General features: G+C 38.6%; 1 protein-coding gene and 1 long non-coding RNA gene across 8 annotated transcripts in view; one reads left to right on the top strand and one right to left on the bottom strand.

The window, feature by feature from the left end:
- HELZ (helicase with zinc finger) overlaps positions 1 to 14,151 on the top strand; it is an 85,012-nt gene that overhangs the window by 43,634 nt on the left and 27,227 nt on the right. For 6 of the 7 annotated variants that reach the window (XM_064395238.1, XM_064395244.1, XM_064395245.1 and 3 more), the window contains 5 exons: positions 1,995 to 2,174; positions 2,670 to 2,774; positions 8,612 to 8,790; positions 10,341 to 10,459; positions 11,853 to 11,998. In XM_064395238.1, coding sequence (XP_064251308.1) covers positions 1,995 to 2,174; positions 2,670 to 2,774; positions 8,612 to 8,790; positions 10,341 to 10,459; positions 11,853 to 11,998 — 729 coding nt within the window. The remainder of the gene's footprint in view (positions 1 to 1,994; positions 2,175 to 2,669; positions 2,775 to 8,611; positions 8,791 to 10,340; positions 10,460 to 11,852; positions 11,999 to 14,151) is intronic. The other variant, XM_064395243.1, reaches the window with a different exon arrangement.
- Positions 13,291 to 14,078, bottom strand: LOC135284029 (uncharacterized). Its single transcript, XR_010349578.1, has 2 exons — positions 13,847 to 14,078; positions 13,291 to 13,639 (listed from the first exon to the last, which is right to left on the bottom strand). It is a non-coding gene; the product is annotated as an uncharacterized LOC135284029 (long non-coding RNA).

The raw sequence follows: 14,151 nt of genomic DNA, 5'->3' as shown, positions 1-14,151 counted from the left end.
AACATTAGACTTCATAGGAGTGGCAGTGCCACTTCCAGCAGTGCTCTGCAGGGTCCCAAGATGCAGAGTTCTGGTTCCAAGGACTGGTCCATTAGTTCTTGTTGAGCTGCAGTGAGATCTGGACATATCCTAGAATGTGTGGTTGTGGAAGGTGTGGCAGTGACTCCTAAAGAAGCAGCCCAGAGATTCTTTCTATACACATCTCACAGTTCCTTTATGAAATTATAAACCTCTGTGTTATATACATATTCTAAAGAAATGTAGGGCTGATACAGTGAAAATGGTTTGGAAGAGGAAGCTTAGGGAGGAGAAATGTGAGGCTGTGTGGCTCAGGGGATAGATATGGTCAGTATTCTTGCTCTTGGTAAAAGAGGCATGAGCTTTCTGTGCTTGGAGAGGAATGTGGAGCTGATAGTCTGCACAGCCTGGGAGGAATTGTGTGAGGTCTTGAAGGTGAGAATTAGGAGTGTGATTTTGATGCAGGAGAAATCAGGAGATAGCCCAGATTGAAAGGAAAGCAGTCTGTCAGAAGGCTGAGACAGTGAGTATTGTATGACAAAAAACAATGGGAAAATAGTTGTTTATGTCTGGAACTGTAAGAGCACAAGGGTGGGATCGGTGTTCTGGGTGGGATGATCACTGTGTGCATCAGAGATTTGACAGCACTGAGAGGAAGTAGGGAATAGGTTCTGTTTGGAGTTAGACTACAAAGCTACTGGAGGTCACTGCCAATCTGTTCACTGACTTAATTAGGTTCTGAGTGAATCTTACAAGGACAATGAAATAGTGTTTAAAAATAGTGTTTAAGAATAAATACTTACTTGGAAGTAAGCAGTGTTTTCAGTAAAAAGGAGGCAAGTCAAGTAGGATAGAAGTTTTATATGCTATTTACATACCAGTTGCACGTTGGTGTAATGTTTTGTATTTTTTGTATACATAAAACAAATATGTAATGATTATAGTTCAGTTTAAATCAGTTCCATCTGATGGCTTGATTTGTCCTTCCTTAGGAATCAAGCTAACTCCAAACTGTCTTTCCTGTTTTTCTTCTATGTCTGTTTTATGTCCCTGTTCCTTTCCTGTATTTCTTAGTCTTTTGCCAGCCTGCTGTTCATAGGCATCTCAAAAGTCAAAATTCAGTCAATTCCCTCTTGATCTTGCTCCCTGTTGCTAACTACTTCTGAACAGAAACTTTCCCAGTCTGTAAGAAGTGTGGTGCTTGTACCAAAGCAGATCACATTACTAAAGTATGGCCATATGTGCAGCAGTGACAGGTGTTTTTTACTATGCATGCCTACTTTTAAATCTGTCAGTGGGAATATTAAAAACTCTGTCTAGAAATCTTTAACTTCTTATGCTCATTGGAATTTTCTGAAAGCATCTTCCTCCCAATGCTGGCATCACTGGCTGCTTACAACAAAAATCCTTTTTATAGAGTTCATTCCCATTAGAGGTATGTGCCCTGATGATCTTAAAAAAAAAAAAAAAGTCAAGAGAAGTTTGTAGTTAACTGGTAGTCAATAGTTTTTAAATTTGATTTTAGAAAGCTTTTACCAAGTCTTGAGGTTGTGTAACTGGTTACTTTTAAAGTTAACAGCGTAAATGCTACAGGGAAAAAACATAACTAATGGAACTATTATTTGCATAATAGAAAAATCTTTGTATGTTTACCTGCTTTTGTTATCAGGGAAAGGTGCAGTATGTCCTTCTAGAATGTGTGCTGTGCAGGTTGACTGTTGTTAGTTGGGATGATGTAAATTGAGAATAGGTTGAAACCTCCCCCCCACAACTGGATTATTGCAAATAGCAAATTTTTATGATTAAAGTGTGTGATTGTTTTGCTAGATTTGTTGATTTGTTTCACGTGCCTCAGCGACACAATCCACACAGCAGCTCTGTAGAGGCTCTTCAGTTTCTTGAACTCTTTTGAAATCATCCCTGATTGAATTTCTGCCTGGCAGTGATGGTGAGAGCTGTTTGTAACCTTTGCACAGGCAGTGGGACGAGCAGCTGGACCCGCGGCTGAACGCGAAGCAGAAGGAGGCTGTTCTGGCCATCACCACCCCGCTCTCCATCCAGCTGCCCCCTGTTCTTATCATCGGTCCCTATGGGACAGGAAAAACCTTCACTCTGGCTCAGGCAGTCAAGCACATCCTCCAGCAGCAGGACACCAGGTGAGGGGGGCACTGAGCACAGAGCAGGGCCCCACCAGCACAGAGGATGGGATTTTCTGGCTAGAATTCAAGTCAGAGGTAGAAATACAGAATTTCCACCCAGCTCAGAAACCAACAAACCCAAGCCATCCTTCATCATTTGGGTTGAGAAAGTAATTTTACAATCTTAGCCTGTATTTGCCATTTAGAACAAAACTAATTAATGTGGAAGTTTTGTAGAATGGCTGTGGGAAGTCTTGCAGCATGGTAGATAACAAAAGCTGGGCTTTAAAATCAAATCCAGATTAATAAATACGAAATGATTGTTGAAAACCTGTTTGATAACTGATGGGTTTGAGCTGAGGGCTGAATCATGGGAAGTGCAGTAGGCCAGTGAGTAGTTCCATGAAGAGCAATGTGCAGGAGGATGGCCACTGTTTCCTTTCTTTTGTATTTACTGCTTTGAATTGTTTTCTGTTTCTTCATTGCTTTTTTATTTGCATCCATTTATTCCAGCAGGATTCTCATTTGCACCCATTCTAATAGTGCTGCTGACCTCTACATAAAGGATTATTTACATCCATATGTAGAAGCAGGCAATCCCCAGGCAAGACCTCTCAGGTATTTTTTTAAGGCTTATTATGTATCTATAAAATACTGTTCTTAAGAAAAGGTGTCTATAAAAAAAGGTTAAAGAATTTTTAAAGTATAAAAGCTTATTGGCATTATCAGCAGTGCTTTTAAAAACAGCCTAAAAGGAATGTGAAATATTGTAACATAGTTTTCAGTAATTTTTAAATAAAAATAAAGACATCCTTTTTTAAGCTTTTATTATTCTGTTGATAAATGTGTCTTTCCTAATGAGCAAGCTTTTGATACACTCCTCTAAAAGCTACTATGATAAAAGAAGATGGACTTTAGTTGTATTTTAATTTCTGAAAAGTTTGACTCACAATTACAAGGCTAATTTGGAAACTGGGGCTCCCCACCTGGCTTCTTGAAGAAACATTTTGGGTTTTGGAAACATAGGAGCTACTTAGAGAATCATATGAAAGTAGTTTGGCCTCTTCTGATAACTCTGTGTGAAGTGATTATTGATGTGTTGAAATGTACTTACTTAATGTGTATTAGGGAAATTGGGTTAGGGAAAAAAAAAGAAGAGGAATCTTAAGAGCAAGGAGGGTAAACTTGCATGGAAATAGTTAAGGAGGATTTATTTATGGCCATAAATCTGCTCCTGGGAGCGTTTTGCTCAGTAATCACAACGTCTACTTTATGCTGCTAGCTTGGTGTATATATATATATTTTAAATTATGGGCATCATTTTCTGAATGCCAGTGGGTGAATTTATAATATTACTAAGAAAATGACTCTGTGTTTACTTGCTAGCTATTAAAAGCCATCCTGGACTTATATTTTATGCAATGTCAGTAAAGGCAATGAAGTTATGTGAAAAGGCTACATTTGCAACAGGTGTAAATTCTCTTAGGTCTGTTGGCTTTGGTTGCCATGTGACATTTTACAGACACTGAGGGGCTGGCCAGGGGAAAGGAGGCAGTGTTATTTTTTAAAAGATGTCTTTGATCTGGTTGTATTTTAACACAGATTGTCTTAAGATGATTTGTAAAGCACTTTGGGATGAAAAACTTCATGGAGTCTTAATTTTCTGAAGGGAAAAAATGTGTGTAATTGACCTTTTTGGGGAATATTGAAGTGTGATGTAACAGTGCAAGGAGTTAAATACAGTTTTATTGTTGCCAGGTTGTTGCTGCCTTGTTTTCAACTGTGTAGTCCAGTCCATATATATTTCTTATGGTTAAAATTTATTAGCATATTTGCTAAGAGAATCACAGCACGTAACTTAAAATCACTGAATGTTTGAATTTAAATTTAATTATTGTAGTATTTGTTGTAAAGCCTTCAGAAAGTGCTGCTGTAGATTGTGTGATGCTGTTCAAACAGGACACCTCTATAAAAAATTGAAGTTTAAGAAAATGGAGGCACCTCTGGAGTTGTGTATATATGTTAATGAATCCACAAGTATGTATGGTTCAAATGAAAAATCTGACAGATAATGTTGTTTGAGCACAAAAGTGCATTAACCTGCTCTGGCAGGAGTTAAAGGTCAGTTTTTCTGAATACAAACTGGAGTTTGTGAGACTCCCAGTCCAAAATTATTTATGGATGTACCTCCCTTATTGATGTTGTAAAGGTGTATTTTCAAATTAAAATCATTACTGTTAGATTAAACAGGGGGATCTGAGCCTCTTGCAGTATTTAAAAGGAAACATCAAGTGGAGTGGAAGCAGTTAATTATTCAAGGTAGATGTGCTGCTTGCAGAGTTTGTTGTGTTTCTAAATAACTGAACTCTGCTGTAGACTTTATCCCTTATTTGCTCTACAAGTGATGAGTTGGCTTAGTGGGGAGCAACACAATATTTTATAATATTTATGTTGCTTTTAAAGAAGGAAGGCTAAATTATTTAACGTTTTGTACTGAAAACCATGTAGATATTTCCGTGGGTAAGATGTACAGTAAATAAATTATCCTGTCAACGATGTGACATAAAAGTTTGAAAAGCAGAGTTTGTGGAGCTTTTTGTTTAAATATCAAGTTATAAATTTGTATTATCTCTTAATAAAATAACTTCTTATGCCCTTTGGAAAATACAGAGTCAGAGTGAACAGTGAGAATTTATGTTAAATCTAACTTCTGCACCTAATGAAATACCAGCGAAGCCTGAAGGCCAAATTCCCATAGTCCTGATGCCCATAAACAAATTATTACCCAGAAAAAAACCTGTGCCTCTGGCTTTGATTAGATGAGTCAACTGTATTAGGGGCACACTCCAAAATCTGCCTTTTACTGGAGAAACTTGACACTGAAACAATTTCAAATGCTTATGTAAATGAATGCAGAAATGTTTCTGAAGGATTGAAACCTAAACCCAGGCTACAGCTGGGAGGAGAGAGCCTGGATTAAGTGCTGCTGTTTGATGGTGAGCCACCTGATTTTTAGTGTGCAGGAGCAGCCAGGCACCTTCAGATGGTGAGTCAGAGCTGTAAGAGGGAGTAATTGGCTCCTGATTTGTATTTTCTTTTGCTCCCTGGATGTGCCTGTCTCCATCAGCTGCTGGAACCTTCTGGAGGTGGTTGCTGAGGTAGGAGAGCACTGGAGCAGGAGAATTCAGATTATCACCCTCTCCTAAAAACTCCAGCAAGCAGATAGCAGCAATTCCTCTGTATGTTGCTGAGCAGTGGTTGAGGTGTTATTATAATATTAATTTAGTAATATTTTGCTTGCATATTTCAGATTTTGTTGTTTCCATACACTGGTTTTATTTGGAATACTAAGGGAAAAGGACAGAGGTTGATACAGCCTTTATCTGTATATTGAGTATTTTTATTTATTCCTAAGCATGGTCTTGCTTGGGAATAAATAAAACTAATGTCTTTGGTTCAGCAGTGTCAAAAAATAAGTTGGTCCTGTTAAAAATATCTCACTGAAACCCCTTCAGTTCATTTTTGTACTACTTTGATCATAACATTCATGTGTAAATTCTGCATCTATCCTGGAACCAGGTGGCTTTAGTATGTGGCTGCTAGCTGAGAATTACCCAGCTTATAAAAAATAATCCATAGGAGCCAAAGTTGAATTAAAAAAGAAAGCAAACAACAACCCAGACCAAAAACCCCCAGCAGGTTTTGAAAGACCATTGCCCCTTTTTCCAACCAAGTTCTTGTACTGAAAATGGAATTAATTCATCTTATCAAACATTAGTTTGGAAAATAAATGACTGTTCTGCCAATGACTTTTTTCTTGAAACTCTAGCTTCCATCTTATCCATCCTTAAAGGAAAAAGGGATGTAAAAAAGAGGACTTTCAAGTTGTAGGACAGGTTTTTCACATGTTTTCTGCATCTCAGGGAACAATTTTGTTTGTGAGAATGAGCCTCTCTTTGGAGATGGATCTAGAGCAATAGAAGAGGGAAATCGGGTGCTTTTAAAGTTTCCTTTAGGCTTCTTGGGACTATTTAGATTTTTTTTTAGTGGTCTCTTAACAGAGACATGAAATTACCCTCCTAGCTTCCTTTCCCTCTGAGTTTTGTGCTCTTTTTCTCTTGAGGGATTTCAGTGTTAAGTACCAGCCCCAAAGCTGAGGAGGTGGGATGTGTCCCAGAAAGGTTTATTGGAGGGCAGACTCCTGGCCTTTCTGTTCTGAACTGAGGAGTCAAGCTCAGAATAGGGAGAAGTGAAGTTTTGAAGAACTGAAGTTTTGATTGTAACTACCTGGCTCTGCTGGAGTTCAGGGACTTTGCTCATGCAGGGTTAAGACTAAACATTTTAGAAGTTTAGTCTTTTGTTTAATCAGAAGTTAAGGACATGTTGCAGGGTGAAATGTTGTGATTTGTGTTAAGCTGTTAAACCCCATTTTTGTAATTGGTTCTTCCAACTTTGATAAAAAAACACCTAATAATGAAATTATGGGTGATTTTATTAGCCCAAGTTGCACCTGAGAAAAAAAGTCCTTGTTCAGTGAGGCTTAACTTCTCTCCTGACATTTTCGAAGTAGTCACATCTGTCAGGTGTTTTTATGCCAGTGGTGAATAATAGCTCTGGGATACCTATTTGATCTCACATCAAAATAAAAGAAATTAATGGGTAAGCAGCAATGCAGTTTGAAATGCTGTCAGCCAATCTGTGAGTCACCCACAGTTGAATTTTTGTAATAAAAGACAGTGCATGGTATAATAATGTCTAATAACCATAATATTTTGCATTTCAATAGCACCTTTCATCCAAAAATCTCAAAGTGCTTTACAAACATAAACTCCCAATAAACTCAGTAATGCTCACAGTACTCCTGTGGGGTGGTGGGTAAGTATAACCTCAGCTCAGGTTGGGAAAGTGAAGCACACAAAAGCTGAGGATAAAAAACTGGGATAAGTGGAGCAGGGGTCATCTTGCTCCCTTGTTGTAGCTGTTAGGCCATGACTTGGTGTAACAACAGTTCATCAAATAAAGCTCATCCCTTTGATAGCTGAGAGGAAATAAATATCTGGGGGTGACATTAGAAACCTCTTGTTCTGAGAATGACTCAGGAGTGTGGGGATTGTTCCTGCCCTGAACCCAGTTTTACCTGGAGTTACCTTTGCTCTCCAGCTGTGGATTTGCCTTGGTTGTGTTGTCAAATCAGAAGTCATTCAGGGTACTGAGGTGCCTTTGAATTTCATTTTGTCCAAAATGGGCAATGTATCTTCACAAACCAGATTTATTCTAATGCTGGTACTCGTTTCTCTCGCATCACATGGAGCTCAGCTGTAATTTTCAGTCGTGGGTGGACATGTGATATCCAGAGTCCAGCCAGTGCAATCATGCTCTGCAATTAGGTGCATAATTGCACATTTTCAAACACTTTATTAATGATTTGGGATTTGAACTATGGGTGCAGGAGAAATAAAATAATGAGTACATAAACGGAACAGCATTAAATCCCATATTTAGAACTGAAATTAATTTAATTAATTTCATTCTTTAGAACTAAATTTAAACTTTAATTTCTGTACAATAGTTTCTTGTAGTTTAAAGGTTCTACTTCAGATTCATAGTTCTTGGTAGAGATGGTGGTGGTGAGGAGCACCTGATGGAGGTGTCACAAGGCACCTTTATCCAGCTCCTTGCTGGATGTGTTCACCCTGTGGAGTTACTTGTACCCTGTGCTCTGGGGCACAGCCTTTGTGTCCTCTGTGTTTCTGTTCCGTGTAGCCAAACAGGCTGTAACAGGTCATCTCTTCCTGAGAAAAATTCATCACTGATCCCATGGGATGGTGCTTAAAATGACCTGATGTGTCATGGAAGGGTGTCTGAAATCCAGCCAATGTCCTTATATTTTAGACTCCAGCCCAACTTCTGGCACTATTTTCCCATTCTTTTATCCAGAGAATCACAGTTATGGCCCTGTATGATAAAAAGATGAATCCACCTCATGTTTGGTTTGTAGAATGCAGACAGCACACGGGATGGGTGGGAGGATCAGCAGGGTTTGAGTATTTTTCATGTATCAGCTGCAGTGGCTGAGATGTGCAGACCACTGTCAGTTCCATACTCTGGGCTGTAGTTACATTCCAGGTCAGCCAATATTTATTTAAAATATGCTTACTGTAAGTTTAAAATTAAATAGGCATTGATGTGAGGATCACAGGACACAAATACTTGAAGAATTTAAAGATTTCTATATGTGAAATAAAACCTGCTAACTGTTCATGTATGTAAAACTGCAGTGCAATTATAGAAGGTGAATCCAAGACATTTTAGCATGTAATTCTGCACAGTTGTGCCATTTTGCTCCTTGAAGATGATACTTACTTTTCAGAAAACAGAATATTAGTGTTTGAAATATTTGAAATACTAGGCAGTGTTCAAAGCTGATGGAAAATAAACCCCTTTTTCTTTCCTAGGGTATATTTCCGAAATCGCTGGGTAAAGACTGTTCACCCAGTTGTGCATCAGTACTGTTTGATTTCAAGCACACATTCCACCTTTCAGATGCCACAGAAAGAAGACATTCTTAAGCAACGAGTAGTAGTTGTTACTTTAAATACATCACAATACCTATGTCAGCTGGATCTTGAGCCAGGTAAGATAATTTCTAGACAAGAAGTGTCCATGCTTAAGAAATATCTTCCTCTTGCCACTGCTGGTACCTTACCCAATTCTTGGAACTGTTAAAAAATAAAGTAAACAATGATAATCTTAACATGCTTGTTTGTTTTTTTATGAATAAATGTTTATTACGAAGCTGTAAACTTCTGGCATTCTAATTAACCTTTTGCTTGTTCTTTTTTTTCCTTTAAAAAAATTAAATAAAGAAGCAATACTATCTATGATCTGGTGTTTCTGAGATCCAAGAGGGAAAATTCTGTTTGAGATTCTGACTTTGAATATTATGCTCATTAAGGTCATTACTCAGTGGAGCATGTAAGCATAAATAACAGAGAGCTTTTTTCCCTTGTTTTGTGAATTGTTTAGCTTTGCAAGCAACTCCCACACATACAAGCCCTGTCTTTGTTAACATGATACATTTAGGGTTGTTTTCTAAACTGAAAGATATTAGACTGATTTTTTGGGGCAGAAGCTGCATAGGGTTTATTATTTTCCTGATCTCCAAATTACATCCATCTGCTTTTTGCAGAACATGGAATTTCTCTACATAAGTTGTTAGGATTAGTTTTTTATGGCTACATTTAAGCATTTGTTGCAACAGCGAAAACTAATATGGAATTTATGGTAAATATTTTTGGGTCTTCAGATAGAAATAGCTGCTTTGTTTGGCAGCAGGCTGTGTACAGTCATGGCATAGCAATGTCTGTGCAGCTGTAAGAAATTCATATTTTCCAAAGAAAATTGCTGCATTTTTATGTATGTAATCTGAATTGGATGGTGCACTAAGTCCTCTAATACTTTGTTTTAAACCTTAATATAACACAGGCATCAATGTATGAAACCACTTCTATACCTATCCTGAATTTAGATTTAATGAAATATAAGTCTAAAGTGGCCAAGTTTCTTTTCAAGTGCATGTTCTCCAGTGCATAGATTCCCACCAAACCTTTGGTCCAATATTATCATAAGATTGAATGTAAATTTTCCTTCAACTTCTGTTCCTTTTTTCCCCCCCAACATTCCTTTAAGCCCATAACCAGCAAAGTGCTCAGGTATGTGTGCAATTTTAATGGGAACTTTAGTATATAAAATCGTTACTTGGACTCAAGTACATGAGGAATTCCTTGTCATTGTCACTGTCCAAAGCTCTTCAAGTCTCATGGTGGCAAAATAACTTTCAGATTTGAGAAACCTCTTAAGGGATGGTCTGCCAAGAGATCTTGGGGTAAGGAGGGCTCAGATAAAACATAGGTTTGATTTCATGTGTATCACAAGAAAGAGGCAGACCTGGGGGCTCCTGCTAATGTCACTGGCAACCAGGTGACCACTGCTGGTCATTTGATGGGTGTGAAAAATGTGTGGTTTTCAGTAGCTGCTAGAAATTAATTTGTGTAAGCCATACTTTTAAAAATCCTAGTTTTGGTCACTATCAGAATACAGAATGTTAAGTTCAAGTTCTTGTTTTCAATATTCATTCTATCAAATTTCAAGTTTCATTTATTTGCTGATATCTCTGTTTTACAGGGTTTTTTACACACATTCTGTTAGATGAAGCTGCTCAAGCTATGGAGTGTGAAACGATTATGCCTCTAGCATTAGCTAATAAAAACACAAGAATTGTCTTGGCTGGAGACCATATGCAGGTAAGAGCAATTTTGGAGTATGAAGTGCATATGTATAATATTTGCATTTATCTATTCAAGTTATTTAATTGCACCAAATCATGTAATAGATGGGGAGGCCAAGGAGAATTCCAGGGACGTTATTTAAGATTTGATATTTATTACAGTTAGGAGTTTATGACTGGTATTCCCTGTTGGTTTTTAAAATAATTCAAGAATATGGAAAACTAGGATTGAGAGAACTTCACATTTTTATTAGAAGCATCTAGTCTGGTGAAGATTTGAACAAGTGAGAAATGGGAAGCTGAAACTAGCCAGTGCTTTTATGTTGCTGCAAAGTGCCTGGGAGCTGCTTGGTTTGGAGAGTTTAAAACACTGATTATGCGTGTCATTTTTCAGTCTGTAGGCATGAGAAAGCATGCTTGGAAAAGTCAGCTTTACTTGCTTTATTGATTTAGGCCAGATTTATTTTCTTTTATAGATTTGCCTTTAATTCTCTTTGCATCTCACAGTAGCAGTAGGGTGGATGTGTGCTTTGGTACAGTAACAAACTCAGAGTGGTGTTGCCACCAATAATTTAATATTACTGGATAATTTCAATGATATTAGTAATGCCAAGGACTGGGGTAGTGCTTTTTAAATACTACTCTCAAAATGCTTTTGGAATTCTTACTTCAGGCTTGATCTCACCAGCCCAGCTGTGTGGATGAATTCTTCCCAGGGCCTGTGTGTCTCAGGCTGCTCTGTAGCTCAGGGTCTTACAGAAGATCCTCTATCAGGTGTCCAGTATTTAAATTTGAAAAACTAATATGTAGCTGAATCATATGAATTCAGAATGACAAAATATTGGCTTAATTTCTATGCTTGGAAATTATGTTTTAAGAATCTCATTTTTATCTTCTTTGGTTCTATTTTTCCTGCTGTAGTAGCTGTTGGTTTTATTGTTAAACAAGCCCAGTAGGAGTTTAGTGTAACAGTAAATAGGTCACTGGGTTTTTGTTTTTTCAACAACATTTCTATTTAGCTTTTTAAATGGTACTAAAATTTCTTTTGTTTTCTGATTTGTACTATTTGTGGTAATAACTTAATTGTAGAAGTGGTTGTCAGAATAATGGTGTAAAGTCATTCTAAACACAGTTGGGAGTGTTAAACTTAAATAGAAGAATAAAAAGAATAACTTTGCATAGTTATGGAGTATTTTATTGTTCCTTTAAGACCATGATGGTCTTTTGTTACTTTTCTGGCAGACAGGAGCATTTCTTTGGAATAACCATGGTCTGTGTCTTCCAACGATGAATGTCCAGTGAAAGGGAGGTTTCATTTTTGGGTTGATGCAAATACATGTGTTGGGAGCGTGAAATTCCGAGTCCACCCATTTAGTTACATTTTCTTTGTGTGTGTGTGTCTATTACAGCTCAGTCCTTTTGTCTACAGTGAATTTGCCAGGGAGAGAAACCTTCATGTTTCCCTGCTCGACCGGCTCTACGAGCACTACCCTGCCGAGTTCCCGTGCAGGATCCTGCTCTGTGAGAACTATCGCTCCCATGAAGCAATCATCAAGTAGGTGTGAACTTTTTCACTCTATCATGTGCTTCTTCTGACTGCTGCCAGCGAACAAAAGAGCCAAGCTCAGCTGAAGTGTTTCTGGCGTGAAATCTTACTTATTTCAAAGTTAATTAGTAATTCTCTGTGGTAATTTGGTCTCCTAGAGGAGCTGCCTGGGCTGTGGGACAGACCCCTCATTCAGGTGGGGATGCTTTGGCTGCTTGCACACTAAACCAAAGAAGAGCCAACTTTCCCTTTTTAACCACCCAGCAGTTTATTATGTAGGTTCTGTGCTTCTTTGAACCATTTCAAAATTTTAGATTTACTGGGGTGGATTATCTTGGAATGGCAAGCTGTGGGCAGTGTAAGGAACATATGGATATGCAACTGTGAATGGAAAAAATAGGTCAAATTTTGAGCATGTTTCTTTACTGTTGACATCTTTTATTACTTCTTTCAAGACACATTAATCAGTGGGTTTGCATTTTTATGCTATGATAAACTAATGGCTGCCAGTGTAATGAGCTCATCCATGAGCTGTGCTGGAAAGAATAAGTGCAGTCATGGGGAAAAATGCTAAAGTTTAAATCCTGGCTCAAATATGTACTGAGGAATATTATGTTGGTATCCAGTCATACTAATTAGGTTATCACTGTGTTCAAAGCAAAAGCAGAAATATTTAAGTGCTCTGGGGAATCAAAAGTGAAAATGTAAAATATTTTTTACATAGCTTGATCTGTCTTCATGTTATGGACTTTGTAGTTATAAGGCTGAGTGCTGCTAAATTTCTTACCCATTTTTTGAGTTTCTGAGTTTGAAATGAGAGAACATCTGTAAAGGAAGGGATCATTTTAGCTTTTCTTTAGAGATCACTTCCATGTCATTTACCTCAGAAAGGTCATGAAAATTCACTTCAGCAACTGGAGTTCAGACAGGGAGTTCCAAGAAAGATCCACTCTGTTGAACACTGAGGTGAGGATACAGAAGCACCAGTGGGTCTGGTTGGCTCTCTGGTAAAAGCCCAGTGTGCCCAATTCCTGGGAAGTGCTGCTGTGTGAGGTGAAACCAGCTGAACACTCTCTTGGTGGTCCCTTTGGAGATGTCTCAAGTCTCCTTTTTTGTATAAAATGGAATTTCCCCTGACAAATGGGACCATGACACTTAGGACAGAAGTGTTGGAAGATGAAGGGCTCGTTAATCATCTCTACCTCACTGGGGCAGAGACACCATGAGAGATAGAGGAAAGCAGGAGCCATTAGTTCAGCCTGACTTTGGAGCTGTAATTGGAAAAAAACGTCCCATACAAAAAAAGTTTTGTTGTTTAATGAGATCTCATTACTGAAAGTTAATTTGCAGAAGAGATGGTTAGTTTTGCCCCCTGGCTGCTGGGGAGTGACTGCTGCAGCCTAAGCCAGAGTGGAGCCCAGTGCTCTTCAGGGTTGTCCAGGGTGAGCCAGTTCAGGTCAGGGGTGGCTGCAGTGCTTTGGTGGTGATTGGGAGCAGACAAGTTTCTGTGGCTTTTCCATGAGCAGCTGTTTCCATCTCAAGCTGCAGTAGCTGGAATCCTGGAAGAACTTGATGGACCCACCAGCTGCAGTCTCCTGCTTTGGTTGTCTTCATGTCAGGCTCTGCTCAGTTTTCTGCAGCCTCTGAGTGCTAGCCAAAGAAAATGAAGGTTGGAGGCTGAGCATTGAAAGTGAGATGATACCAAAATTCACTCATTAGAGGCAGCCAGTGTATTAATTTAACTCTACTGTGCAATAACATTAACAACACTCTGCAGTCTCTCCTTGCTGCCTTTTTGTCTCATTCCATTCAGGTTACCTTTTTCCCTCCTACTTTCCACCATGAAGTAGTTCTTGCCTCATTTCTTTTTCAGTCAGCCAGCTGCTGGAATGGCTGCTGCCAGCAGAGGAACTCTGTTCTGGTTGTGTTTCTGGTCTCTAGCAACATAGATCAGCCTGGAGTAGAAGTCACAGAAGAAAAGCTTGGTTGACAGCTGAGTGCTTGGCCGGCGTCGTGCTCAGTGCACACGAAATCTGTAGTAAATTTATCTTGCAAGTTCAATAACTCTTAACTGACATGAGCAAGCTCATTGTCCAGCCTGGGGAATAACCAGTGCCAGACAGCAAGTGTTCTTTTTGCCCAGTTTCCAGCCATCAGAACTT

This window comes from Passer domesticus, chromosome 20 (assembly GCF_036417665.1).
Source record: "Passer domesticus isolate bPasDom1 chromosome 20, bPasDom1.hap1, whole genome shotgun sequence".
Lineage (NCBI taxonomy): Eukaryota > Metazoa > Chordata > Aves > Passeriformes > Passeridae > Passer > Passer domesticus.
The sequence above is the reverse complement of the archived record's forward strand: the minus strand, read 5'-3'. Positions and strand labels throughout refer to the sequence as shown.